Source organism: Temnothorax americanus, unplaced genomic scaffold (genome assembly GCF_048541705.1).
Source record: "Temnothorax americanus isolate GAGA-0224 unplaced genomic scaffold, ASM4854170v1 Scaffold5, whole genome shotgun sequence".
NCBI classification, from domain to species: Eukaryota; Metazoa; Arthropoda; class Insecta; order Hymenoptera; family Formicidae; genus Temnothorax; species Temnothorax americanus.
This window is the reverse complement of record NW_027509657.1, coordinates 6,743,757-6,766,543: the sequence shown is the minus strand read 5'-3', so window position 1 is coordinate 6,766,543 and position 22,787 is coordinate 6,743,757. Positions and strand designations below refer to the sequence as shown.

Below are 22,787 nucleotides of genomic sequence, written 5' to 3'. Positions count from 1 at the left end.
TCGAACGGATTTAGTCGGAATTGACTCGCTGCGACCGCGTTCTATTTATGTACTATACCGATTAAGAAGGGTTAATATATATTTCGCAAAATATCTGAATAAAATAATAAAGAGTCATATAAAAAATTTATTGTAACAACAGCTAATCGAGCTTCACAATTTTTGGCAGTTATAGCATTTCATGCCCTCCTTCTATCTACTGTATCAATTACGTGAATACCCACTGATATATAACACATCTATTTATTAAGGCAAGTAGATAAATATTCTTCTTCGTAGATAAACTAGATCTTAAGTAGCTTTAAGTATTATAAGTAATTTGTTCGTTAGTAATTTCTTTTTCTTATGAGATTGCTGCACCTCGTTAAAACTCATCGTGCCTCGCTAACGCCTCTCCGAAGTCCGTCGCCTGAGATCCGACGAAGATGTCGTATTTTTCCAAAATCTCGTTCTTCGTCAGCTTGTGATCCGCATCGGTGTCCGCTTCGTAAATCAAGTGCCTCGACTCCGCCTCGGCGTGATCAAATTCCGCGGGAATAATCCACGTTTTTACCTGTTTCAAATTGGAACAGATCAGTTTAATTGCACCGAGTAGTTCTTAAATTGTAGTTCTTCGGTACATATCTTTAGTGCACATTTTTATTTCGTACCGACGAATGATACAAGAAGTTATCAATTACCTCGTCAGCGTTCAAGAATCCATCACCATCTTTATCTCTGTACGAGGAGAATTGTTCCTTTTCGTTCTTCACCCATTCCGGCTCCTCTTCACCTTCTTCGCCCCTGTACAGGTCGCCTGTGAATAAATCGAAGATTGAAGAACTGCACATTGAACTGCCTTTTGGAGTGACAAAAAATAGATGATCTCCCGGTTACCAATGTATTCCGCGAGAGATATCTTCCCATCTTCATCCTTATCGATATCCTCCATCGTTTCCAGCACTATCACGTCCTTCATGTGCTCCGCGTCTTCCGCGTGAAGGAAGGCGGTGAATTCCTCCTTGTTCAGAGCGTCATCGCCGTCCAGATCCGCGGTGGTCCACCTTCTGCGATCCCTCTTATACATCTGAGCGTACGAGAACGAGTCGTCCGCTTTGTCACTCTCCTGCTCCTCCATGTCGCCGTAAACCATGTCCTTGTATTCCGTCCAAGACAGTTTCTCCTTTCCCATTGGATTGTGGGATCTCCACTGACGCTCCACGTCATCCTTGATGTAACGCTGCTGCGTGTACATTATCCAATCTTTAAGCTCCTCCTGCGTCACGTAGCCGTCGCTATCCTTGTCTATCTTGTCAACAATTATCCCTAGCCGCCTTGTGCTCTCCTCGGGTGTAAGCTGATCGAACGTCTTGGCCTCTTCCCCGAGAAAGGCTTCATGATCGTAGGCCGGATTATGTTGGGAATGGACATAGTGATCTTTGCTGCTTGCATCCTAGAATATGATACACATTAATTGTAATGACTCTTCAAATTGTTATATTTTCTCTTATTTCCTACAACTTTAACTGTGATAAAAGCAGTGCAAATTTCACCAATACAAATCCACTTTTCTGTCATTAAAAAAAAAAATTCACTCTGACCAGGACTAAACTAAATTTAATCAATTATACATATATATATATATATATATATATATATATATATATATATTCTATTATTCTATAATTCTATAAATTTGATTAAATTTATATATATATATAGATGGGCAATAATTAAAAGAGCTCTCGGTTTCTCTAACCTTGTTCAAAACACGATGCTCGCCGTCCGGGATCGCCTGCTTCGGGATCGCCGTCGCCAGAATGGAGGAACCGATCAGGATCTGGAGGAACATGAGCGCTAGCATTCCACCGTGGTGGCACCGTGGGGCGAAGAAAAAAAAGGAGAGGGAACGAGAAAGAGAGGAAAAGGGAAGAGATCGTCGACCGATGAATTTACGAAGCGTCTCTCACGCACTGGAATGGAGGAACGACAGATGATTAGATGAGGTCTCCTCCTTCCACGCCGCGGCCTTCGCGGCTCTTCCACATCGGCAAAGAGCGGAGTCAGCGGAGAGACCATATACGCGGCCCCGGCGCACCCCCACTTCCCGATTCCGCGCCTTGTTCGTGGGACGACGCTGCCCCGCCGCCGACGAGATGCGCGACGCGCCCCCCCGGTCCCCCGCGGACGAGGAACGCACGCCGGACGCACGGCGGCCGGCGCGGCGTTTGCTCCCACCCCGAGAAACGAATCCGCAGCCTCCACGTGGACCGGAGATAACGCGATAACGCGCGCGCGCGCGCGCGGATGAAATTCTATTACGGGAGCCTGGCGCTCATTAAACGAAAGGCGTTCCCTCTCTTTCTTATTTTAGATCTCTCAATCTTGGGATGCGTTCTTTAAATTTGGCTCGCAAAGCATATATCTCGCCGCTGGATTTGTGCCTTGATCGAATTCAGATTGACTTCATCGATTAATTCTATCGGCAGAATTGTCCATGGCAAAATTTATAAATTGTACAATTCGTTCGGTTAGGTTTCGCTCTCCCTTCTCGCGTGTCAGACGACAAAGATAAAATACTGCTAAGCTGCTAATATTAGGGATGTTACTCGATATAAGTTAATCGAGTCAAAACAGATATTATAAAAATTTATATGTGATAATTTGAGTCTGTTACAATATCCGAGGAGTAAGCGACTTAAACAGGAGCTAAGATTGGAAAACTGCGAGATTATTCTGGGAATTAAATCTCATTCCGGGTGACTGCAGACTTTTTTTAAATAAACTTTTATTCAAAACAACAGTCTGTGCTACAGCCGAAGGTCTGTATTCTCACCTCTCCTTTTCAATTTATTCTACTGTAGATCTCCGTCGTCTTCAGAGTACCGTGCCTTACAGTTAGATATGTTTGTATTGCGCATTTATTGAGGCCAAACAATTCGTTCTTATCGCGATGCTTCGATGGCACGTACGTAGAATGTTACTTTACATTGCCACGCAGCGAATACAAGTAACAAAGAAGCGATACTTTTGAAAAATCGAAATATATATATAGCAGTTTACCATATAGGCATTCGACTACAACTCGAGGTGAATCAATGCAACTTTAACTTCCAACCAGTCCATATCTGACTTTCCAGCGTTGCCGAAGCAATTTATGCGACAGCCTGAAAACTACCGGAAAAATTGTCGGTGACACCAATCACAGATGTTAACACTTGAACAGCTAAGCTGAAAAGACACGTCTCGGCGTTGTCCATTCATTATTCGTACGTTCACATTGAACCCTCCATTCTAGTGTTTCTCCGCTTCTTGGAAATTCCAGTCCTTCTAAATTCACTCCTCTCGTCCAGATACTGTTCCGTGCACTCTTTAATAAAGTCCTGATTGTAGTACCACTTCTCCATGCACGCCTTCATCCTGTCGTTTTCCCCCCTACATTTTACAACGTGCAGCAGGCCGGATTTGAGGCAGCAGTCGTGGAAGTCTATGGAAGAGAGGATCACGTTAGCTACATTCCACTCTTCACGAATCAACCGACAACTGGGGTGATTGTAATACCTTTGACTTCGTTGACGCACTTTTCAGATTTGGTTCTCTCTCGCATCAACTTGGGTACCAGCACGTCTTTCTCCACCTTCCTTAAACTTCTGTCGTTGGGGTCGCCTGAAATAAATACACGAGATACTCGGATTCTCTCATTCTCTCTCTCTCTCTCTCTCTTAGAGAAACCTGATCGCGAAACCTCGACGAACACGCGAATCGTTGAACGAGCAACACGAAACGTAGACTCCAATAATCAGCCGGTCGCGCTCGACTCCGCCGGGATTAAAAAATACAACGAGGATATTGTCGGTAGTAGAGGTTATGGCCAGCGACAAAAATTGAGGCTACCGTGCGCGGGAAATGCGGAAATAGAAAGTTTACCCAGTCCTTTCGGCCCCCCGCCGAGTTTATGCGAGAGCACCGAGAAATCCTCCTTCATGTTTTCGTTGCTTTCGGAGCAGATGCAAACGTATTTTGGTTTTTGTACGGTATTCGGGTATTGCAACACGAAGATCCGAAGGATTCTTCCCACTACTTAACCATCACACGTGCGTCGGACCACGTGATTGTCATGACAGACTCGTGCCTTGAACAGATGGAACACTTTCGTTTATAAAATGTCTTTTATAAAATTCCTCTTAAAATGTAGATTTTCTATACCTACATATATAAAACCGGTTATGGACCAGGTTGCGGCTGATCTTACTGATTAAAACGAGCATAAGTTTAATGAGATTTGTTAATTAATTTGGCTAAAATTTGGGAAAAACCATTTGTAGCCGTTCCCAAAGGTTTTTGAGTGGAGACCTCTGCCCCTCTGCCCGGGTTGGCTCTTTTCAATTGTTTTTTCTTTCTGGCGGTCGATCGACCGAGTCGGCGCGAGGCGCGAGTGCAGCTACACCTGAACCGAACGGGAGTTAAATGCAGATGGCTTTTTGACAGCCCTCTCTGGTTCTCGTCCCGCCCCGCGCTCGCAACTCTGGGAGCAACGAGCAACCAGCCAACCAGCAGGCTGCGCTCGTGATTGTGCACATTTTGAGGCTTGTCAGCGGTGACTCCGAGAGAGGAATGTTCGCTCGGTCTATCGCGACAACGAGGAAACTCTCTCGCTGAGGACGAGTAACCGAACAACAACTCGTACTCCGGTCCTAATAAGTGTCGCGCGACACTTTTGCACCGCGAATCGCCAAGGAATAACCCGAAATCCATGTAGCGTTCTTTTCCTAACCTCTAAACGTCCGTCTTGTACGAGAACGCCTCGTATCTCCGACGGTTTCACGCTATAATTGTCTCTCAAATATTTGCAGAGCGTAGAACTCGAGTAACGCAGTCAGGATGGACAGGCTGTTACGATTAGGCGGTGGGATGCCAGGCCTAAATCAGGGGCCGCCACCCTCTGACGCTCCTGTTGTGGATACAGCGGAACAGGTATCTGTCAAAATTTCCTCGTGCTTTTCTTCTCGTTGTCTTTTTCGTGTCGTCTGATTTTTTTCTCGTCCCTACAGGTGTACATATCGTCCTTGGCCCTCCTGAAAATGCTTAAGCACGGCCGTGCTGGAGTACCGATGGAAGTGATGGGTCTGATGCTGGGTGAATTTGTCGACGACTACACCGTTCGTGTTATTGATGTTTTCGCTATGCCGCAAACGGGAACGGTAAATGTTAAAATACAAGCGAGAAGATTGATAAAGTACATTTATACAATAACGTTTGTTTTCTTCTGTTTTCTCAGGGCGTCAGCGTAGAAGCGGTGGATCCAGTGTTCCAGGCAAAGATGTTGGACATGCTAAAACAGACCGGTCGACCGGAAATGGTAGTAGGCTGGTACCATTCTCATCCTGGATTCGGCTGCTGGCTATCCGGAGTGGATATCAATACTCAACAGTCCTTCGAGGCTCTTAGCGAAAGAGCGGTAGCCGTTGTCATCGATCCCATACAATCGGTGAAAGGAAAAGTTGTTATCGATGCATTTAGACTAATCAATCCGAACATGATGGTGAGTAATATCTGGTAGCAATTGTACCCGCCGATTGTGACCTCGTCGTACCGATTGCAGGTTTTGGGACAAGAACCGAGACAAACGACGTCGAATTTAGGCCACCTACAGAAACCATCCGTTCAAGCGTTGATACACGGATTGAATCGGCATTATTACAGTATTAGTATTAATTATCGCAAAAATGAACTGGAGCAGAAGATGCTGCTGAACCTACATAAGAAAACATGGATGGACGGTCTTACCCTTGCCGAATATTCGGAGCACAGTCGGCTCAATGAGAATATCGTTTCCGAGATGCTTGAACTCGCGAAGAATTATAACAAGGTGAAACATTGCGCGACAATTGAAAAACTTGATATGTACTATTTGTATGGTGTATATCTTGAATATTGTAATAATGACAGAGTTTTGTTTTTGTAGGCCTTGGAGGAGGAGGAAAAAATGACACCCGAACAATTAGCGATAAAAAATGTGGGCAAGCAAGATCCAAAACGGCATCTGGAAGAGAAGGTCGATACACTAATGGCTACAAATATTGTTCAGTGCTTGGGAGCTATGCTCGATACAGTTGTATTCAAATAACTGTTTTCTGATACGTCATTCGCAATATGGTATTTAAAGGAAATATACATCTTTTTAAAATAGAAATATGATATTTTGTATTCCCGATGTGTACGTAATCAAGTACAACACGATTTAATATGTGCGCGTTAATCGTCACGTTTTTCTTGGGGGGGGTGGGGAAATGTTATTTTTTACGAATTTGGTATAATTATCAAATTGAATATTAAACGTAAATCATGGCACGTGGATGTTTAACAAAAAATAAGGTACGCAATAGATATTGTTGATACCTGGAATGAATATAATACAGTAATAAAGATTGTGTGTGTGTGTGTGTGTGTGTGTGTACGAGAAATTGGGTTCGAGTCCACCTGATAATAGAAATTTTAATATTTCAAACTACACTTTTTTTGTACGAGAAATAAAGAAGGGACCCTCGTGCAGAGCAACTGGGCTCCGTCTTTCGGGAGAGACTGTTTTTAAGCGGTTGGTCCACACATAACTGGCAACTGCTATGTGTATCCCCCCCCCCCATAAAGTGATTACTGGTCCTCCAAGCTAGGGCTTGGGCGTTAGGCTAACAACCTGCCACGTTAAAAATTATTGTTAAGAAACTTGAAGAAAACTTCATCAGTATTACTGAAGTTCGAGGCCATGGCTCGATTTCAAACTTCGGTTTGATATTGATGATGATAGAGTTAGACACAGAATAGACATTTATAATCAATTTTTATTTCACATTTTTTGTTTTACTACATCCGTACTCGCGTCTTCTTCTCTTTCTTTTCTTGCCAATGGTTACGTTCATTTTTTTCCGTCTACATTTATTGAAAATATAATAAATTTTTATTGATACTGAGACATCTGTGTGCGATTATAATCTATATCAAATTATATACATGATTTATGTGGATTTAGATATTGTGGAGAAAACGTACAAAAATGCATATAAATAGGTATACATGAATCCTTTACGATAAAAAGAATATGTGTACAATAAATTCTTTCAACGTAATCTTAAGAAAAATCAGAATACAAATTAGAGAATACTAGTTTAGACTCTAAACTCTAAACTTTAGACTTGTACATTCGCATCTGAGAAGATTTATATGAAGAATAACGTAAGAGAAACATCAGAAACTGTAAAAGAAAGAATCTCGCAGATATTTTGTATTTGTTTATGTTCTCGGAATAAAACTGTTTATTGTATAATATACAAAATTGTCTTAATATAATCTAGAAATAATATAATTCAATAAAAAATATTATAAGTCTTTATATATAAATCTAACTCGAGGTAGGTTCTTGATCTTTGTCCTTCTTCTTCTTCTTCTTTTTCTTTTTCTCTTCTTTTCCTGCGGATTCCTATAACACGCGTAAATGCAATAATATATAATAATCAAATTTTCTGATTGTACATCTAATTATTACGACCAATTCAATTACCCCACTGACAGCTTCTTCCACTGCAGTGGCAGGTTCTTCCATTGCAGTGGCAGCTTCTTCGCCTTCCGTGTCATGTTTCTCCTTCTTTTTCTTTTTCTCTTTTTTCTTCTTTTTATCTTTCGGTGATGTTTCTGAATTATCCGCTGTTTTTTCTACTACCATACTCGCGTCTTCTTCTCTTTTCCTTTTTTTGCCAATGGTTATGTCACCATTCTTTTCCGTCTACACATTTATTGAAAATATAAATATAATCTTTCAAATAAAAAGTAAAATATTAGAAATGACATTAGAATAATCGACTTGCCGTTGTTGATGCTGTTGTTAATGCTGCTGCGGATGTCGTTGGTGATGCCGTTGTCGTTGACAATTCGGCATAGTCTTTGTAACCATGTAACCATTCAGCAGGTGTATTTTCATTAGGTTTTCCATGTTTATCCAACATCCCTTCAACTATCATACGTTTCTTTTGCGATGCTTTGGGTCCCAAGCCCCACTTCCTCGGATACGAATCTCTCTCCATGATAACTCTTTTAAGTTTCGCAACTACTCCATGATCACAGGTAGCCATGGTTGACGAAGACATCAAAGCTATGGCTGATATACATACACATATATAAGTATTGTTTGAAGACTACAAGATAAAGTCAAATATTTTAAAGATAAATATAAAAATGATATTTTGGGCATTCAGTTAAATATCTTTGAGTAAATAATACGTGAAAAGCTAACAATTACGACACATATCTCACTGTTATTTCGAAAATATACTTACCAAGTGCCACGGCTTCGCCCTTAGTAGTCACTATTACAATTTCCTTATTACACTCTATATCTTGGTCATACATCAAAACGCCCGGCAGCATTATTTTAGCTCCGTAACAAATTGCATTCACCTAATAAATTCGATATAATTCCGTTAAACAACAGTATTCAATTTCCTTTATTATCAGCGTAAAAAGCAACGAGTCAAATACATACGGCGCTGTCCTTTATGATGATTCTTTTGTGACCCACTAGCAACGATTCCAGCGGCTTTATAACTCTTCTCAGATACGATTCGTCCCCGTGATTTTCATACATCCACTGGGCGTCGAGAATATCATGCATGGTAACCATACCATCCTTTTCGGCCTGAACGCCGGAACGACTTCTTCGAAGTTCTTGCATGTGACAACCGGTACCTAAGAAGAGCCCGAGATGGACACACATAGTTCTAATATAGGAGCCAGCTTCACAGCTAACGCGGAATACTCCCATATTGCGTTCCTGGTCGTAATCAAGGAACCAACTGTCGTAAACTGTCCTAACGCGGAGTTGTCTTTTGACCGCTGATATCAGCGGCGGCCTTTGAAATAGAGCACCGCGCAATTTTTCCAATGCTTGTTTCACCTAAATCATCGCATTAGTGTGGCATCAATATATGAAATACCGTATATAAGATTGACACACATAACGATGACACCACATTTGGATAACAAAGAATAAATAAATATCAACATTTTCGCCGAGAGAAATTTTATGCTTAATAAAAACTTTTGATGAGTTTTGCACATTTTGTACCTATGGGCGTAAAATAACTCAATGATAGAGTGATCGCCTATCAAACGAAAGACTCGGATTCAATTCCCAGCCCTATCGCTCAACCACGTAAATGTAATTATTATTATTAATATTATACTATATTTATTTATATAAGTAGTTTATTCTCTCTATGTTATAACGATTCATTCAAATAAATATTTATTTATTCTGCGTTACCCATAATTACGTATGTTTACCTTCTGTATACTTTCCGGGGCGGAATGAAGCTTAAACACAGCAACGTATTCCTTCCCGGCGGACTGCTGGGACTTGGCCAGTCTCGTCGCCTTGTCTATGCAGACTATCAGGACCCCCGACACCTTGGGATCCAACGTGCCAGAGTGACCGGTCTTCTCTACCTTCAGGATCTTCTTTATCCAAGCTACCACCTCGTGCGACGAGGGATTGCACGGCTTGTTCAAATTGATGCAACCTGACTTTATATACTCGGACAAGCTACGATGTAGCGGCGTAGAGCCGCTTGACAACGGGGTATAGTGATTCGTGCGTGTACACATCTTGTCAACATTCTGCAATAGACATAGTAAGAAATTTATCTCTCAATTTCATCAGTTATCGGCAATCACGTGTCGCAACCGCGTCTTGCGCAAAGATTTAAAATACCACCTTAAACAGCAATGGCCAGTTTTCACACTTGAGCTTCACCTCCATTTTGGAGGGTTCGATCTCGCACTTCGCTTCCAACTGCAGCTCGCCAATCGTCTTCTTCTTATCCTTCTTCTTACTCTTTTCTGCAAGAAATTTAGGAGATATAACCTAATTTGCTCTCCAACCTAACCCCTATTAGATAAATAAAGCAGGCTAAATTTCTCGGATTATATTCATCGAGGCGAGCGTAGCGAGCAACGTTGCTCGATTTAATCGTTTGCGCCGATAATTTGAACAGTACTATCATCGTAGGCGACCGACGCTGCGCCGGACACGTGTCCGTCGTGAGATTGCTGCAAGACGGAGTTTGATAACAGAAACGACGCGATCCGGAGTAACGTAGCGAGGACACGGAGCGATCCCCTGAAAAAACATTCGTGTGAGAACGATCTACTCACCTTGCTCCATTTTGAAGTTCGCTAAAACACAATGTGCAATTCAAACGCCGAATGCCACGAAGCGTACGAGAACTCCGTGAGACAACGTGGAGCGGTAAGCAGCTACGACGCAGCATAACCATAACCTCCCCGCTGTTTCCGTATGCATTGGTGTGCATGCGTACGTGCGTGCACCGTTTAATTACGTCACGCGTAACCAATCGCGGCCGAGAAAAGTAGCGTTTTCACGAAATTTTCATTGGCTGATTCCAGTATAATCCTTCACCGAATGGCCACTGCAGTCGAGTGCGATTGGGTCTTACTTTCAGATCCAACCAATCACATTGACGAATTGATTTCATACTCGTATCGGAATGTATCGAGAAGAATCGCTAAAAGGTCTCTCGAATCTCGAGTAATATCGCGAGAAGAATATATCGAAGAGTACGTTTAAATTATTTCGATATAAATGCATTTTCATGTTGATACTGAAATAATTATACGTTACAGATTTTTTCATCGCCTCCATTATACTCCGATATAAATAATGTTTGCTATTCATCATCATTGCAATAAAAAGACGATGGCGATTACCCGCTGTGACGTCACGAATCAGCTGAATATCAGGGTCAGTATGCAACTTGATGCCTTGATGCCACTGATCGTGCGCACGTGCGCACGACGCATGCAGGATATTGACAGAAAGGGGATGCCGAAAATAAGGGTTGACAAGAGACTGACGGAAACAAAGGATAACGCGGAATAAGATGCATCCCTACTGGAATTTCTGCCGCAGGCGGGACACGAGAAAGTATATACTTTCACACTACAGTCGAGTTCGTTTCGTTTGTCTTAACGCGCGTCAGATCAATTAAGATATCTAACGTTTGTTAATCCAACAGTTTCCGACTAACAGTACAAAACGTCATGGGTGAGCGAAACGTCAGAATGTTAATTTGCCTTCTTTCCAGCACGGCGATCGCGCGTCCTCGTAAAAACCTTTTACCCGACTCCACCGTCGCGATAGTTTATTAATACTAGATGTAGGGAGTAGGCTGAGATATTTTGGGCCTGCGTCCGCTGCCGCTGCCGCTGCCGCTGCCGCTGCCTGACCTCGGATACCCGGCATCGATTCCCAACAATCTAAATGTTGACAGTCACCTACTGGCTCCGGTCGCGTCTCGGAGCCGCTCTAATTTTTTGCTTTTAAAACATGGATCCTGATCCCGTAGACATGGCGATGGAGGTCAGGAACAAGCGCATTCTGCACTGGAGCTGCCGGGGTCTCGCGGAGCTCCCAGAGGTGATAAGACTGTACGGTGGTCACGTCAAGGAGATATATCTCAAGTGGAACGAGCTCACCACTTTGCCTCCCTGGATCGCCGAGCTGTACAACATGACTAACTTGTACTTGTACAATAATCGGATTGAACGGTTGCCGGTGGAACTCGGCGAGATGAGCCAGTTAACTGTGTTGGACTTGAGTACCAACAGATTGCAGCTGGTACCTGCCTGCATCGGCAATCTGAAGAATCTGAGATACTTGTCCCTTGACAACAACCTCATAGAGAGATTATCGGTTGGTAAGTTTACCGAGATCACCAGACTGTTGTAAAAAAAAAAGGATTTATTGATTCACGTGAATAAAACAAAAACAGAATTAAGTCAACTGAATAATCTGGAAGTACTGTCCATCTCGGGTAACCAGATTGTCACCCTACCAGAATGGATCGGCTCCTTCCCAAGACTTCGAGAACTATACGTGGATGGCAATCGATTGAGGGAATTACCCAACAGATTAACTATAGCTCCTAATCTTACCCTGATCTCTGCGTGTGAAAACAGGTTATTTGCGTTAACATTCTGCGAAATAAGTATTCCGTCTATTAGATCGAATTGTAAATTTTGCCCAAATTATTTAAACTATTTCTGATTTCTGTGTATCCCAATAACTGCTTTTCTAGGTTGACATATTTGCCATTGAATGGATTTCTATCGGCTCCCTATATTCGAGTCGAAGGAAATGAATACTTAAATTATATATCGTATCCACTTCTACAACAATTATACCCCCATTTAAGGCACTCTCTTATCTTTTATAAAGACGTCTGTAAAGACGTGACATCCAGGTAAGCTCGTTACAGATGTCAACTAGGAATAAATTATGCGCGAATGGAGATAAATCCTGAACTGTTACTTTACTTTTGAAGTATATATGTATATACTTCATATATATATATATATATATATATATATATATATATATATATACACACACACGATATAAAGTAATTTTATAATCTATATGTATATGTATATATAATCACAGATATTTTAAGACGCATTATGACACAAATGGATTAAGCATAAAATTGCACATAAAAACGAAAGATTTTTTCCCAATAAACTACGATGCTACAATCGAATTACCACGGCAGCTGCTAAAGGTTCACGAGGTTCACGAGAATGTGACTTGCTCCCTGTTGGAATTAGCGCTGAGAAAAGTTTATACCGAGAGGTAATTCAGAGGAACCTTACAAATAGGAATCTCGTCATTGACTTTTTGCAAAAATATAAATATCTCGCAAATTTAACGCAAGTACATTTCAGGTATAAGCACACGCTCGACATTCCCGTTTTATCCGAAAAAGGGAAAGTAACGGTATTCTACGAACCGCTTCTTAAAAATACCAAACTGGACTTTATATTGTCCACGAATCATATTTTGTATAGTTTATCAACGAACGGACCCACTAGTATCTGCGTAAATTCTCAATGTCAGCAACCGATATTCACAGAGGCGTGGATCATCATCGATATGTGTAATCCCACCGTATGGCGCACAATAACGATCGCTCTGTGTTGTAGCAGAAGGTATAACGTACAAAATAATCGTATAGTAGGCATCTGAACTCATCAGTTTTCATATAGGTTTTTTTTGAATTTGCAGTTGCGCCATTGCGTTCGCACACTCGAATGCGACTGACAATCCTGATTGCCACTGCATCAATTGACGAACCCTCCTTGTTAGGTATCTAATTAATTCACTTTTGTAAATAAAAGAGTATCAGAGAATAAAGAATTCTTGCGCGTTTGACCGAAATCTTGTGACAGTAGTTTGTAAATTAAACCTCTAGCTTGTTGTAATTGTAATTTATTTCGCAGCGTCGCGGCTACCAATAGCGACTGTTCAATAATGCCCAGTAGGACGTCAACGAACAAATCCCATGACATAACGGCGGATTATCGAGTTAAATTATTACATGTAGCTTCTTTGAGGTATCATTATTCAAGACTAGTCTCACTAATAACATCTTTTTTTTTTCTTTTATTAAAATATACGTTTGTAATTATGACTCGATGTACCTTTCATGCGACATATAAAAATTCAAGTTCTCTATTTTGCTATATTTTCGCATTGAAATTGAGTCGCAAAAAAAATTTCTATAGTCTCTCGCTTCGTGGCTGGTGACTCAAATCGTCCACTCAGGCGATCAGAAGATCCAACGCTTTGTCACGATCGAAATTACACTTTACTAATGCCGCGAAAGCTTCGTCCTCGGGAAATCCTAGATCCTTCAACGTGCACAAATTTTCGCAGTAGGTCCTCGCCTTGGATCGATCGTGCTGCGCGAGCGTCAGCGCTTTCTCGGCATAATCGCTCGGGACGCCAATCTCCTCCAAGGATTGAACGGCCAACAGGTATTCCACGATCTTCTTCTCGTTCGCTCGGCCTATTTCCAATACCGCGCGTGCCGCTCTGCACTTGGGAAATCCCATGTCGTCCAGTTGCATGACTAATTTTAGATCGCTCTCCGTCATGCCCGATAACAAATCCGCCGACGGTTTCTCGTGATTCGACGTCGAGTCGTTGTGCCTCGTGGTAACACGCGCGTCGTTGTCCGGACTCTCCAAATCGGGCCACGGCTTCCAATTCTATCGCAAAGAAAAACTGATCGAATCAATCATATTGTACGACGAAGGAAAAAAAATGTGTATTTCGTTACCTCCATAACAGGCCGTTCCAATTCCTTTTGAAGTTCCTGCATTATTGCCGAAACGCTACGGTGATTTTCGTTGCTATGCGCGTCCGCGTCGGCTTCGTCGTCCGCTGGACTCTCCGTATCGGCTTTCTCCTCCTTGCAAACCTCGGACTTGTCATCGACCCTTAATTCATTTATAATATTCTCCAGTTTTCCCGCGGGTACCCATTGCAATCTAGGTTGTAAAACCTGCGATCAAAAAGTATCAAGTCAGATAAATTCGATCGTCCGCCGAGCAGTCGTTTGCGGTACTTGTTCGAATAAGCTGGAGCGTAACCAAGCGTTTCATTAACCTGCGCTAATTCCTCCATGTCATTGATGGTTTTTAATTCCATATTGTCGAAGGGGCTGCTCGTGTCGTTGTCGAAGTCGGCGAAGTCCAGACCCCCGTTCGTCTTTACGTGGAGATCCCGAAGGTCGTTCGCCGGGGGTGACAGCGGCTGCGGGGTGAGTATTGTTTCCGACGCGGGTGGCGCATTGATAGGTTGCTTCGCGCAATCCAGCGGCGGAGGTGACGGAGGAGTCTCCTCTTCCTCCTTCTTCCTCTTCTCCTTCAGTCGAGCCTGACGCGCCTCGCTGCAGGCCTGTCTAGCCTTGCGCCACTCGCACATCTGATCGCAAATCAATTAATCAGCGCTAATCGGGTCAGGGACAAGTTCGCTCGGAAATAACTGTCGAGTCATGGGACCATCCGTGTATATCGCATATATTATTAGAGTATCCAAAAACTCCCTGTACCTTCTCGAGTACCGATCTCTCCAAGCTGAAGTCGTACACCAGCTTCGACACATCGGGCAATCGGTTGTTGTACGGCGCGGGTAGGCCAATCTTCCTCGGTGGTTTGTAGGCCTCCGCGATCTTGACGTGGACCCCGTCCATGTAAGACGTTACCAGGTCGCATTGCGCCGATACGGAGGGCCGTGCCATCGGCCCCCACAACGTCAGGGCGAACGTCAGGGAGTAACGCGCGACCCGCAGCGGAGATCGTCGCTCTACTCGCCGATGCTCGGGTCATAACCTAATCTCCGTCGCGATAAATCTCGTTTAATTGCGCGTGTCGCACGCCACCGACGCATCTCGAGCGTATAATTACGACATAATTAAATGCCGGATTTTCTTTTTTCTCTCTCTCTCTTTCTTTCTCACTTTTGTCGTAGCTTGACAATCGTGAAATATCCCTCTAACGGTCGGAGATGGCGAGAAAACACTTCCATTTGACACTTGACGGATCACGGATCAGATTCTCGCCCTGGCGGGCGACAGAATATCAGTTGCCAGCAATAATAACAAAAAGGAAGAAGTCTGTTGTGAGTCAGAGACGTTTATCGATATTTGGTATTAAAAAAATCTTTATTTGACCTTCTATATTCTTTTTCTATTCGAAATTTCGTATCAATTAATATAAAATGGAAAAAAAGTATTATTATAACTTTTTTCGATACTACTTTTTTTTATTTTATATATATATATTGATACAATATTTTAAATAAAAAAGGAATAGAAGGTCAAATAAAAAAGATTTTTTAACAATAAATAACAAAATTTTTAAATCAACGGTACGATTTTATCGAAGATAGCCAGCTGTAGTTAAATTTTCGTGATTATATCAAGTGCAGCTCGGTAGGTCTGAGATTAATTGAAGTGCAAGGACATTGTCGATTGTTGACGAACATTTTTTGACTGTCGGTAAAACGCTTGGTCGGTATGCGCATAGATGGCGCGCGCTTTATAATCGGGATCGAGTGCCGAACAGTATATCGCGCGAAAGAGAATTTTATTGACAATTAGTCCGCGGGCCGCGGGCGATCGTGAATTTATTATCCGCGAGTGTTTCTCGCGAGTGTCCTGTGCGGTGAGAAGAGAACGAGGAGAGCCTGACGTCCTGAGAGGAGGAGGAGGTCCGAGAGAGACATCGGGCACCGGCGGAGCAACCTTGGGGTAAGTAATATAACCTCTGCTTAGCTATACATAAAATTAATAATTTGTTTCTATTTATTCGAATTGTTACATTTTGATAAGTTAAAAGTAATTAAAGACAGAGAAATTATCTAAGATTATATTCTTGTAAAGATCTTTTTCGGTAAACAGATATAATTGTATATTGCTAAATATTTTATTGAAAGATATGGGACTTGTAGACTGAATTCGGGGAGCGCGCTATTAGCGCTATATTTGCTTATTCTATCCTTGTGCGTTACTCCTGATGAGCGATAAAGACGGAATGATTCAATAGCGCTGTAATAGCGCGCTCCCCGAACGCAGCCATATAGAGGCCAATATAATGAATTAAGAATTATATCTTTTGAAATGTTGATTATTTTGAGCGCTTCTTTAATTCAAATCTTATGTTTGTACGTTACAGAGTATCATCGTAGCTATGCGGCTGATAACTCCGCCCGTTGCGCATCGGTCGGTGAGTGACGAATTTTTTTTTTATAATGGGGTAACGAATCTGTGTGAATATATTAGATTGTACATTTATGTATTATTCCCATCTAATAATGCAGATAAATGCGACTTGTCACAGATTCGGTGCCCTCTGAAATGGATAGACTATAAATCAGACTAGGTTAAATAATTAATCCTGGAACTCTTATCATATTTATCAATTTATTGTGCCTATGCGAGAATGCTCTCGCGTTAGCACGTGTCGAGTTCACAACAGAGCTCGTTATGTCGATGCATCGTTTATTTGATGCAGCGTCTAATGTTTATCGCATAGTACACTGACCGCTATAAGCGTACCCTATCGGTGATTTATTGGAATTTTGAAATATATGTATATTTTATTGTCAAGTATCTATATTCGTTGTCAATTAACTAAATTTATTAAATTAATTATTACATTTTCAAATTTGTTTTTAAAATAATTATTTAAAAATAGACATAGAAAGAGATAAAGAATAAAAATAAAATTTTACAAGAAATAGAATATTTTTTTTATATGAGCTGTCTCATATCACTTGAGTTTTCTTTTGACGTTTATTTTTCGGGGAAATGAGGTTTTAAAAATATTTCTGGACATTTTTTAGATATACCTACAATAATAATAATAATTTTCTACAGATAGGCAATAGATATAGAGATAGCTTACGCGTGTAATTCAAGAAATAAAAAATAATAAGAGAAATATCTGTAAATATAAAGAATAGATAGGTTCAATAAAATAAAATAAATCAAACTATTATATATACATATATAAAAAAAGTTATTGTTACAACAATTTGGATTTTTTTACAAATAATTTTTTTTCCTTTTTTTCCCTTTTTCTTTCCTCCAGGATTAAATATTACAAAAATTGGTGCAAGAAAGCAAAATGTATAAACAAATTTAACATGCATGTATCACACGGATGATCGAGTGAAAAAGATCAAAAGATATTTTAGTTCACGTTTCACATATTCTTCTGAAGAATCTTATTATATATGAATTAACAATCACATTAATGATTGTTAAAAAATTGCATATTTATTTTTATTTATATATACATATATATAACGCGCTAATTTTATCCTAATCTTTTATAGTCTATCTATCTAATAGCTTGAGTTATTTGCATCAATAAATGAAATAAAATGACATGAGATCCAATAAATATTCCGTCGCGGGACAGAATAATTTCTTTATATAAAAATGTCTCAAAACTGATATAGTTTTTATATCAATTATACTCAAATGCATAATATAATGTGAACTGACACATATTTTATATATCGTATTAAACGTAATTTTAATAACATTTTGCAATAAAATAACGAGATGTTTATATGAATATACATGATATGTGTGAAAATTTATAAAGACAAATGTCACATGCGCGAGAATACGATAAATTCGTTATATTGATTATTTCTTGATACTTTTTGCGTGAATATATTGCTCCGGAAATTATCGTCCCTTTTGGATCTCACGTCATTCATTCTCGCGGTTTGGTTCGCTGTTCGCGATTCGGATTGTACTAAAATTTTTTTGTCTATGTATTAATTTATTGATCGAGTGATCAGTTAATTTTTAAATTTCGGTTGTTTTATGTTTTTACATTATAGCATTTAAATTTATATATTCGCGCTCGAGATTAAACGCGACGATTTTGATTAGAGAGAATGCGGTTTATAGTTTATATAAAAAAATAACAAAAAGGGAGAAGTCTGAGTTAGACAGGTTTATCGATATTCGGTATTAAAAAAATCTATATTTGACCTTCTATTCTTTTTCTATTCGAAATTTCGTATCAATATAAAATAGAAAAGAAAGTATTATCGACTTTTTTCGATAATACTTATTTTCTATTTTATATTGATATACGAAATTTTAAATAAAAAAGAATAGAAGGTCAAATCAAAATTTGTTAATAATAAATAAAAAAAATTTAAATCAACGATTTTATCGAAGATAGCCAGCTGTAGATAAATTTTCGTGATTATCAAGCGCAGCTCAGTGAGTCTGAGATTAATTGAAGTGTAAGGACATTATCGATTGTTGACGAACATTTTTTAACTGTCAGTAAAACGCTTTGTATGCGCATAAAAGACGATAACGCGAACTTGAATACTGAACATTTAGAATAACAATACGTGTGCACGTATATACATATATCTTTTTATTATAAATATTTTTTTAAATTACACTTGTACTTATTCTAGTTAAATGTTTAGACTAAAGCGCATTCATAGATCTTGTTTAATGCACTATTTTTAAATTATATTTTTTGAAACTATTCTAAAACGTAAAATATAATAAGAGAGTTGAAAATAATTTTTTTACTTCAAAAGTTTTTTTATTCCCAAAATTTGTAACATACGTGTTTTATTTATTTCCATGGTAATATCATTAGATTTTACGTTAAAACTTGAGAATATAAATTATTATTATTATTATTAAGATATTTATATTTGATATAACACTAGAGATGTAAGAATTTCGTTGCTTTCCGTTTATGAACGGAACAATCGTTTTTTTATTTAAAAAATAGAAAAACGTACGGAATACTATCAATTAGCTCTGTGATAATGATTATAAGTTATTATGATTATACTGTAAAATATTATTATTTTCTATATTATATTAATTTAATTGTTAATTATCATTACACTACGTATTCCTAAACCATAAATAGACATATTAACACTAAACTAAAAAATGATAAATATTAACGCAATTGTGATTTAAACCAGTTAAAAAATAAATGGATAGTTCAATCGATGTTTTTTGTCAGTCGTTTTACGGAGACGATTTCAAGCATTTGACGCATGCTCGTGACTTCATCGCCACACACACACAGTCCGTCATAGTATTTTGAATATATAGTAAACAGCTGATAATAGGCACGAGCACTATCTTTTGACATTGTATTTGCATATTGTATTGATTGTGGCTCGATTATTTTTGATACATTATGATATGCATTAATACTCTTCATGTCGATTTTCTCTGTCTTATACGATAATACCGCACATATAACACGGACATAACTGGTAACTAACATAATAAGGTCTGGATACCGAATAGCAAAGAGTACCTATATCTCTTATATCCAACGAGATTACCCGGATTTGACGGGAAAATAAGATAGGATTTGTACATGCATATATTCCTCATGAATTTTTTAAGTATTCTCAGTACTGTGAGTCGGGGGGGTATTCGTTATATAAACTTTTGAGGAATACTTATTTAGAGCGGTGCTTGGATGTCGTTAATTCTTCTCAGAAATTCTTCATATATTTATTTTTCTGTATGTATTCCTTAAAACGAAGTCTATGAATTTCTATTCAGTGTTATCTGGGGTACTATAGTGAACAGCTGATAAAAGGCACTATCTTTTGACATTGTATTTGCATAATGTATCGATATATGTGGCTCGATTATTTTTGTAACGTTGTGTGATATGCATTGTCAGTCTCCCACTCTTTATATCGATTTTATGCTTATTTATAAGACAAAACTAGCTGATGGTCGTCAAAAAATACGATCGTGCCTCGCGTCAGGTATGCACGCCGCCGCGTTGCCGCGCCGCCGCGCCGCCGCGCCGTCAGCAGAAAAGCAAACCGATTAATGGTTTTTACGGGAAACCACTATACGTTAGTACTGTTCGAGCTGTCGAGGCAGCAAACTCTCCTAGATCAACAATCCAAATTTTATCATTAATTTACACGAATCGCATATTCGGAGAAAATGTCTCACGACTCCCACGTCGAAGATTCTCAGAGATGGATCGACCAGGTGATGGCGAGGATCATCGAGAATCTTGGATTGGACGTTGACAAAGCTCGATACGAAATCTCCAAATCTATCAACTTTCTAGTAACAACTATATATTACGTACGCCTGCAGTTTAAGAATAAAGAAAACGATCAGAACGAGGAATTGTCTATGGTGCTAAAGAGACCCACGGAGAACTTCATCCACATAGGTCGCATCGATTTTCAATTTGACAACGAGATTCTGTTCTATCAAACGTACGTCCAACCGAACGAGATGCATTTTTACGCAAGATGTTACTACGCCGAAAAACGGTCGCCCACCGATTTCGTGATCGCCCTGGAGAACGTTAACGAACGAGGATATCATTCTTGCTCGTATCCGCACAACGCTCCTTTCGAGTACACGTTGGCGGCGATGCGCGAGTTAGGACGATTTCACGGTAAAGGGTACGTCATGAAGGAACTGCAGCGGGAAAAGTTCTTCGATGTCGTGGCGCGACTGCAAGAGCCTAGATACGCGAAAGGATACGTGATGGAAGCTTGTTTCAATGTTACGGCGACGCGATCGCTGGAATATCTCCGCGGACAAGGCCACGATGCAGCTTTCTGCGACAGGATGGAAGCCATCCTTACGAACGCGTTTGACGAAGTGATGATGAAGATAATAAAGCCGGTTGAACCTCTGGCCACGATGTGCCACGGCGACTTTCTATTGAGCAACATTCTCTTCAAGGCGGATGAGGGTGGACGATATCGCGCGATGCTGATCGATTTCGCGCTTATTAGATATTCGACGCCCGTCGTCGATCTCTCCACGTATCTCTACAACTGTTGCTGGAATGAAGGGATGCGAGAGAAATTTTTCGACATCATGCGGGTTTATCACGACGCGCTGATGGAGTATTTGCTGGACGCTGGCGTTCAAGACATTGAGAAATATTCATATAACGCTCTGTTGGACGATTTTAGGAGGGGCGCTCTCTTCGGTTTTATTATCGTATCCCAATTTTTACCGGCAATATTGGGATATCTCGAACTAGAAGCGATAGTACAAGACACAATTAGTCTAGGCGCGTTGGGATATGCAAAGAAGCATAAATATGACGGCGGAGACGAAGTATGTAAAATACTTGCTGATATATTGCTGCATCTGAGAGATCTTGGCTGCTTGAAACATATTTTATAATGTGAGGTAATTCACATAAAATGCATATAAGATACAATTTATATCGATTAGTAACTATGAAGTATATATGGCGAAAGATTTTCAAGTGATCAGGTGATCAGCTAGGTAGTATATAGACTCGTAATTATATTAAAGGCAAAGGATTTATTTTTTTTAATATTGTTGTCTTTCTCTCGTTGTCATTTCTATATGAGAAATACTAGTTACATTATAATACAAAGACCGAATTGCAGGTGTAATTAGAAGCGAAATATATTGAATCACGTTCGACTTTAAGGTGTCTTGTGCGATATATTACGGATAAAATTGTATAATTGTTGAAAACTTTGATATCGCAATAATATTCAATTCAAAGGAAGTAATGCAAACGCGTATAACTAACAAAAATATAAATAATAAATGTACATATTTTTATAGGTCGCCACCGCTCTTATTCAATATGTCGTTAATTTAACTAAATTACCCAATCGAGTCAAAATAATACTGTTTTGTGTTAAAGTAATAAATCTCGACATATACATGGTGGTTAAAATGGTAGTTAAAAATAAAAAAATGTTAGTTAACACACAAGGTATTGGTTTAAATTTCATCGTTTTAACAGCGTAGGCAGTATTTTATGAGCGACTGAAATATTCTTATGTATACGCTAACAATGGTTAATAAATATTTTACTTTTAAAATTTGCATTTTCTACATGTACTTTTAATACTTATCAGCTCGTTTGAGAATAATTTATACTGTTGACGCAAGAATGTGATATCTACAAAATGTTCTACAGAATCTATAGCAGAATTTTATCTTTTGCATTATAAATGTACTTTATACGTAATTATGATAGTTGTAAAGTCATAATAGTAACGTAGACTTATTATTTGTTACAGCTAATGATCTTGCGTTCGATAAGAATATAATTTTTTGAAAGTTTCTTTGATAATAAAACTGGATTTGTGTAACGATTATTTTTTTCTTACAAAAGATATTTTACGAAAAATATCAAGCAACCTCAAACCTAATACTATACGTGTAAATAGTATGTTAATTATAGGACATTAATATATCACAGAAGATTTCATCAATAGCGCTTCCAGATTATTAATAAAATACTATATATTATAAAAATATTGACAAGCATTGGAAATTATCAAAAATGAATAAAAAATTATTCAACAACGATATTAATAAATAAAATTAGTATTA

The 22,787-nt window shown here is 39.4% G+C and overlaps 7 protein-coding genes and 1 long non-coding RNA gene across 15 annotated transcripts; 4 read left to right on the top strand and 4 right to left on the bottom strand.

The window, feature by feature from the left end:
- Positions 1-113: 113 nt before the first annotated feature.
- Positions 114-2,108, bottom strand: Scf (Calumenin B scf). The gene is made up of 4 exons (XM_077418262.1): positions 1,739-2,108; positions 877-1,432; positions 681-796; positions 114-553 (listed from the first exon to the last, which is right to left on the bottom strand). Exons 1-4 carry the CDS (start codon positions 1,841-1,843, stop codon positions 365-367), a joined length of 966 nt encoding a protein of 321 aa, XP_077274388.1. The 5' UTR covers positions 1,844-2,108; the 3' UTR covers positions 114-364.
- A 639-nt stretch (positions 2,109-2,747) lies between these two features.
- Positions 2,748-4,350, bottom strand: LOC143904046 (COX assembly mitochondrial protein homolog). The gene is made up of 4 exons (XM_077418268.1): positions 4,190-4,350; positions 3,907-4,111; positions 3,541-3,645; positions 2,748-3,466 (listed from the first exon to the last, which is right to left on the bottom strand). The coding sequence occupies exons 2-4, from the start codon at positions 3,962-3,964 to the stop codon at positions 3,255-3,257; spliced, it is 375 nt and encodes a 124-aa protein (XP_077274394.1). The 5' UTR covers positions 3,965-4,111; positions 4,190-4,350; the 3' UTR covers positions 2,748-3,254.
- Positions 4,351-4,499: 149 nt separating this feature from the next.
- On the top strand, positions 4,500-6,172 carry Rpn11 (regulatory particle non-ATPase 11). Its single transcript, XM_077418263.1, has 6 exons — positions 4,500-4,734; positions 4,833-4,953; positions 5,031-5,180; positions 5,258-5,521; positions 5,582-5,848; positions 5,945-6,172. The coding sequence occupies exons 2-6, from the start codon at positions 4,861-4,863 to the stop codon at positions 6,104-6,106; spliced, it is 936 nt and encodes a 311-aa protein (XP_077274389.1). The 5' UTR covers positions 4,500-4,734; positions 4,833-4,860; the 3' UTR covers positions 6,107-6,172.
- A 628-nt stretch (positions 6,173-6,800) lies between these two features.
- On the bottom strand, positions 6,801-10,342 carry Nop60b (dyskerin pseudouridine synthase 1 Nop60B). Its single transcript, XM_077418246.1, has 8 exons — positions 10,183-10,342; positions 9,743-9,867; positions 9,313-9,645; positions 8,513-8,923; positions 8,307-8,427; positions 7,839-8,128; positions 7,535-7,756; positions 6,801-7,453 (listed from the first exon to the last, which is right to left on the bottom strand). Exons 1-8 carry the CDS (start codon positions 10,190-10,192, stop codon positions 7,376-7,378), a joined length of 1,590 nt encoding a protein of 529 aa, XP_077274372.1. The 5' UTR covers positions 10,193-10,342; the 3' UTR covers positions 6,801-7,375.
- Positions 10,343-10,793: 451 nt separating this feature from the next.
- LOC143904035 (uncharacterized) lies at positions 10,794-13,575 on the top strand. 7 transcript variants are annotated; one of them, XM_077418249.1, is made up of 9 exons: positions 10,794-10,972; positions 11,064-11,092; positions 11,394-11,744; positions 11,820-12,006; positions 12,126-12,290; positions 12,491-12,679; positions 12,772-13,035; positions 13,112-13,192; positions 13,327-13,575. In XM_077418249.1, the coding sequence occupies exons 1-8, from the start codon at positions 10,929-10,931 to the stop codon at positions 13,173-13,175; spliced, it is 1,293 nt and encodes a 430-aa protein (XP_077274375.1). In that variant the 5' UTR covers positions 10,794-10,928; the 3' UTR covers positions 13,176-13,192; positions 13,327-13,575. The 7 variants fall into 7 exon arrangements, with proteins under 7 accessions (XP_077274375.1, XP_077274374.1, XP_077274380.1 ...); XM_077418248.1 differs by lacking the exon at positions 13,327-13,575 and having other exon boundaries at positions 13,112-13,264; XM_077418254.1 differs by lacking the exon at positions 13,327-13,575 and having other exon boundaries at positions 10,808-10,997; positions 13,112-13,264.
- LOC143904037 (uncharacterized) lies at positions 13,300-15,471 on the bottom strand. 2 transcript variants are annotated; one of them, XM_077418258.1, is made up of 4 exons: positions 14,943-15,471; positions 14,498-14,815; positions 14,169-14,393; positions 13,300-14,113 (listed from the first exon to the last, which is right to left on the bottom strand). In XM_077418258.1, exons 1-4 carry the CDS (start codon positions 15,129-15,131, stop codon positions 13,688-13,690), a joined length of 1,158 nt encoding a protein of 385 aa, XP_077274384.1. In that variant the 5' UTR covers positions 15,132-15,471; the 3' UTR covers positions 13,300-13,687. The 2 variants fall into 2 exon arrangements, with proteins under 2 accessions (XP_077274384.1, XP_077274383.1); XM_077418257.1 differs by having other exon boundaries at positions 13,300-14,097; positions 14,943-15,468.
- On the top strand, positions 15,441-16,995 carry LOC143904048 (uncharacterized). Its single transcript, XR_013258837.1, has 3 exons — positions 15,441-15,511; positions 15,778-16,142; positions 16,567-16,995. It is a non-coding gene; the product is annotated as an uncharacterized LOC143904048 (long non-coding RNA).
- A 3,164-nt stretch (positions 16,996-20,159) lies between these two features.
- On the top strand, positions 20,160-22,270 carry LOC143904036 (uncharacterized). The gene has a single exon (XM_077418256.1). It carries the CDS (start codon positions 20,376-20,378, stop codon positions 21,588-21,590), a length of 1,215 nt encoding a protein of 404 aa, XP_077274382.1. The 5' UTR covers positions 20,160-20,375; the 3' UTR covers positions 21,591-22,270.
- The last annotated feature ends 517 nt before the right edge of the window (positions 22,271-22,787 follow it).

Excerpts from the sequence above, each read along its gene's own strand:
- Scf (XM_077418262.1), bottom strand. The coding sequence starts at position 1,843 with ATGCTAGCGCTCATGTTCCTCCAGATCCTGATCGGTTCCTCCATTCTG. Across the intron at positions 1,433-1,738 it reads AGCATCGTGTTTTGAACAAG|GATGCAAGCAGCAAAGATCA; the intron begins GTTAGAGAAACC and ends ATCATATTCTAG. Across the intron at positions 797-876 it reads ATCTCTCGCGGAATACATTG|GCGACCTGTACAGGGGCGAA; the intron begins GTAACCGGGAGA and ends ATTTATTCACAG.
- LOC143904046 (XM_077418268.1), bottom strand. The coding sequence starts at position 3,964 with ATGAAGGAGGATTTCTCGGTGCTCTCGCATAAACTCGGCGGGGGGCCG. Across the intron at positions 3,646-3,906 it reads CGGGGGGCCGAAAGGACTGG|GCGACCCCAACGACAGAAGT; the intron begins GTAAACTTTCTA and ends TATTTATTTCAG. Across the intron at positions 3,467-3,540 it reads GTGCGTCAACGAAGTCAAAG|ACTTCCACGACTGCTGCCTC; the intron begins GTATTACAATCA and ends TCTCTTCCATAG.
- Rpn11 (XM_077418263.1), top strand. The coding sequence starts at position 4,861 with ATGGACAGGCTGTTACGATTAGGCGGTGGGATGCCAGGCCTAAATCAG. Across the intron at positions 5,181-5,257 it reads CTATGCCGCAAACGGGAACG|GGCGTCAGCGTAGAAGCGGT; the intron begins GTAAATGTTAAA and ends CTGTTTTCTCAG. Across the intron at positions 5,522-5,581 it reads TAATCAATCCGAACATGATG|GTTTTGGGACAAGAACCGAG; the intron begins GTGAGTAATATC and ends TACCGATTGCAG.
- Nop60b (XM_077418246.1), bottom strand. Across the intron at positions 8,924-9,312 it reads CCCCGGAAAGTATACAGAAG|GTGAAACAAGCATTGGAAAA; the intron begins GTAAACATACGT and ends GCGATGATTTAG. Across the intron at positions 7,757-7,838 it reads TAACAACAGCATCAACAACG|ACGGAAAAGAATGGTGACAT; the intron begins GCAAGTCGATTA and ends ATAAATGTGTAG.
- LOC143904035 (XM_077418249.1), top strand. The coding sequence starts at position 10,929 with ATGCATCCCTACTGGAATTTCTGCCGCAGGCGGGACACGAGAAA. Across the intron at positions 10,973-11,063 it reads CGCAGGCGGGACACGAGAAA|TTTCCGACTAACAGTACAAA; the intron begins GTATATACTTTC and ends TTAATCCAACAG. Across the intron at positions 12,291-12,490 it reads TGTAAAGACGTGACATCCAG|ATATTTTAAGACGCATTATG; the intron begins GTAAGCTCGTTA and ends ATATAATCACAG.
- LOC143904037 (XM_077418257.1), bottom strand. The coding sequence starts at position 15,131 with ATGGCACGGCCCTCCGTATCGGCGCAATGCGACCTGGTAACGTCTTAC. Across the intron at positions 14,816-14,942 it reads AGAGATCGGTACTCGAGAAG|ATGTGCGAGTGGCGCAAGGC; the intron begins GTACAGGGAGTT and ends ATTTGCGATCAG. Across the intron at positions 14,394-14,497 it reads ACATGGAGGAATTAGCGCAG|GTTTTACAACCTAGATTGCA; the intron begins GTTAATGAAACG and ends TTTTGATCGCAG.
- LOC143904036 (XM_077418256.1), top strand. The coding sequence starts at position 20,376 with ATGTCTCACGACTCCCACGTCGAAGATTCTCAGAGATGGATCGACCAG.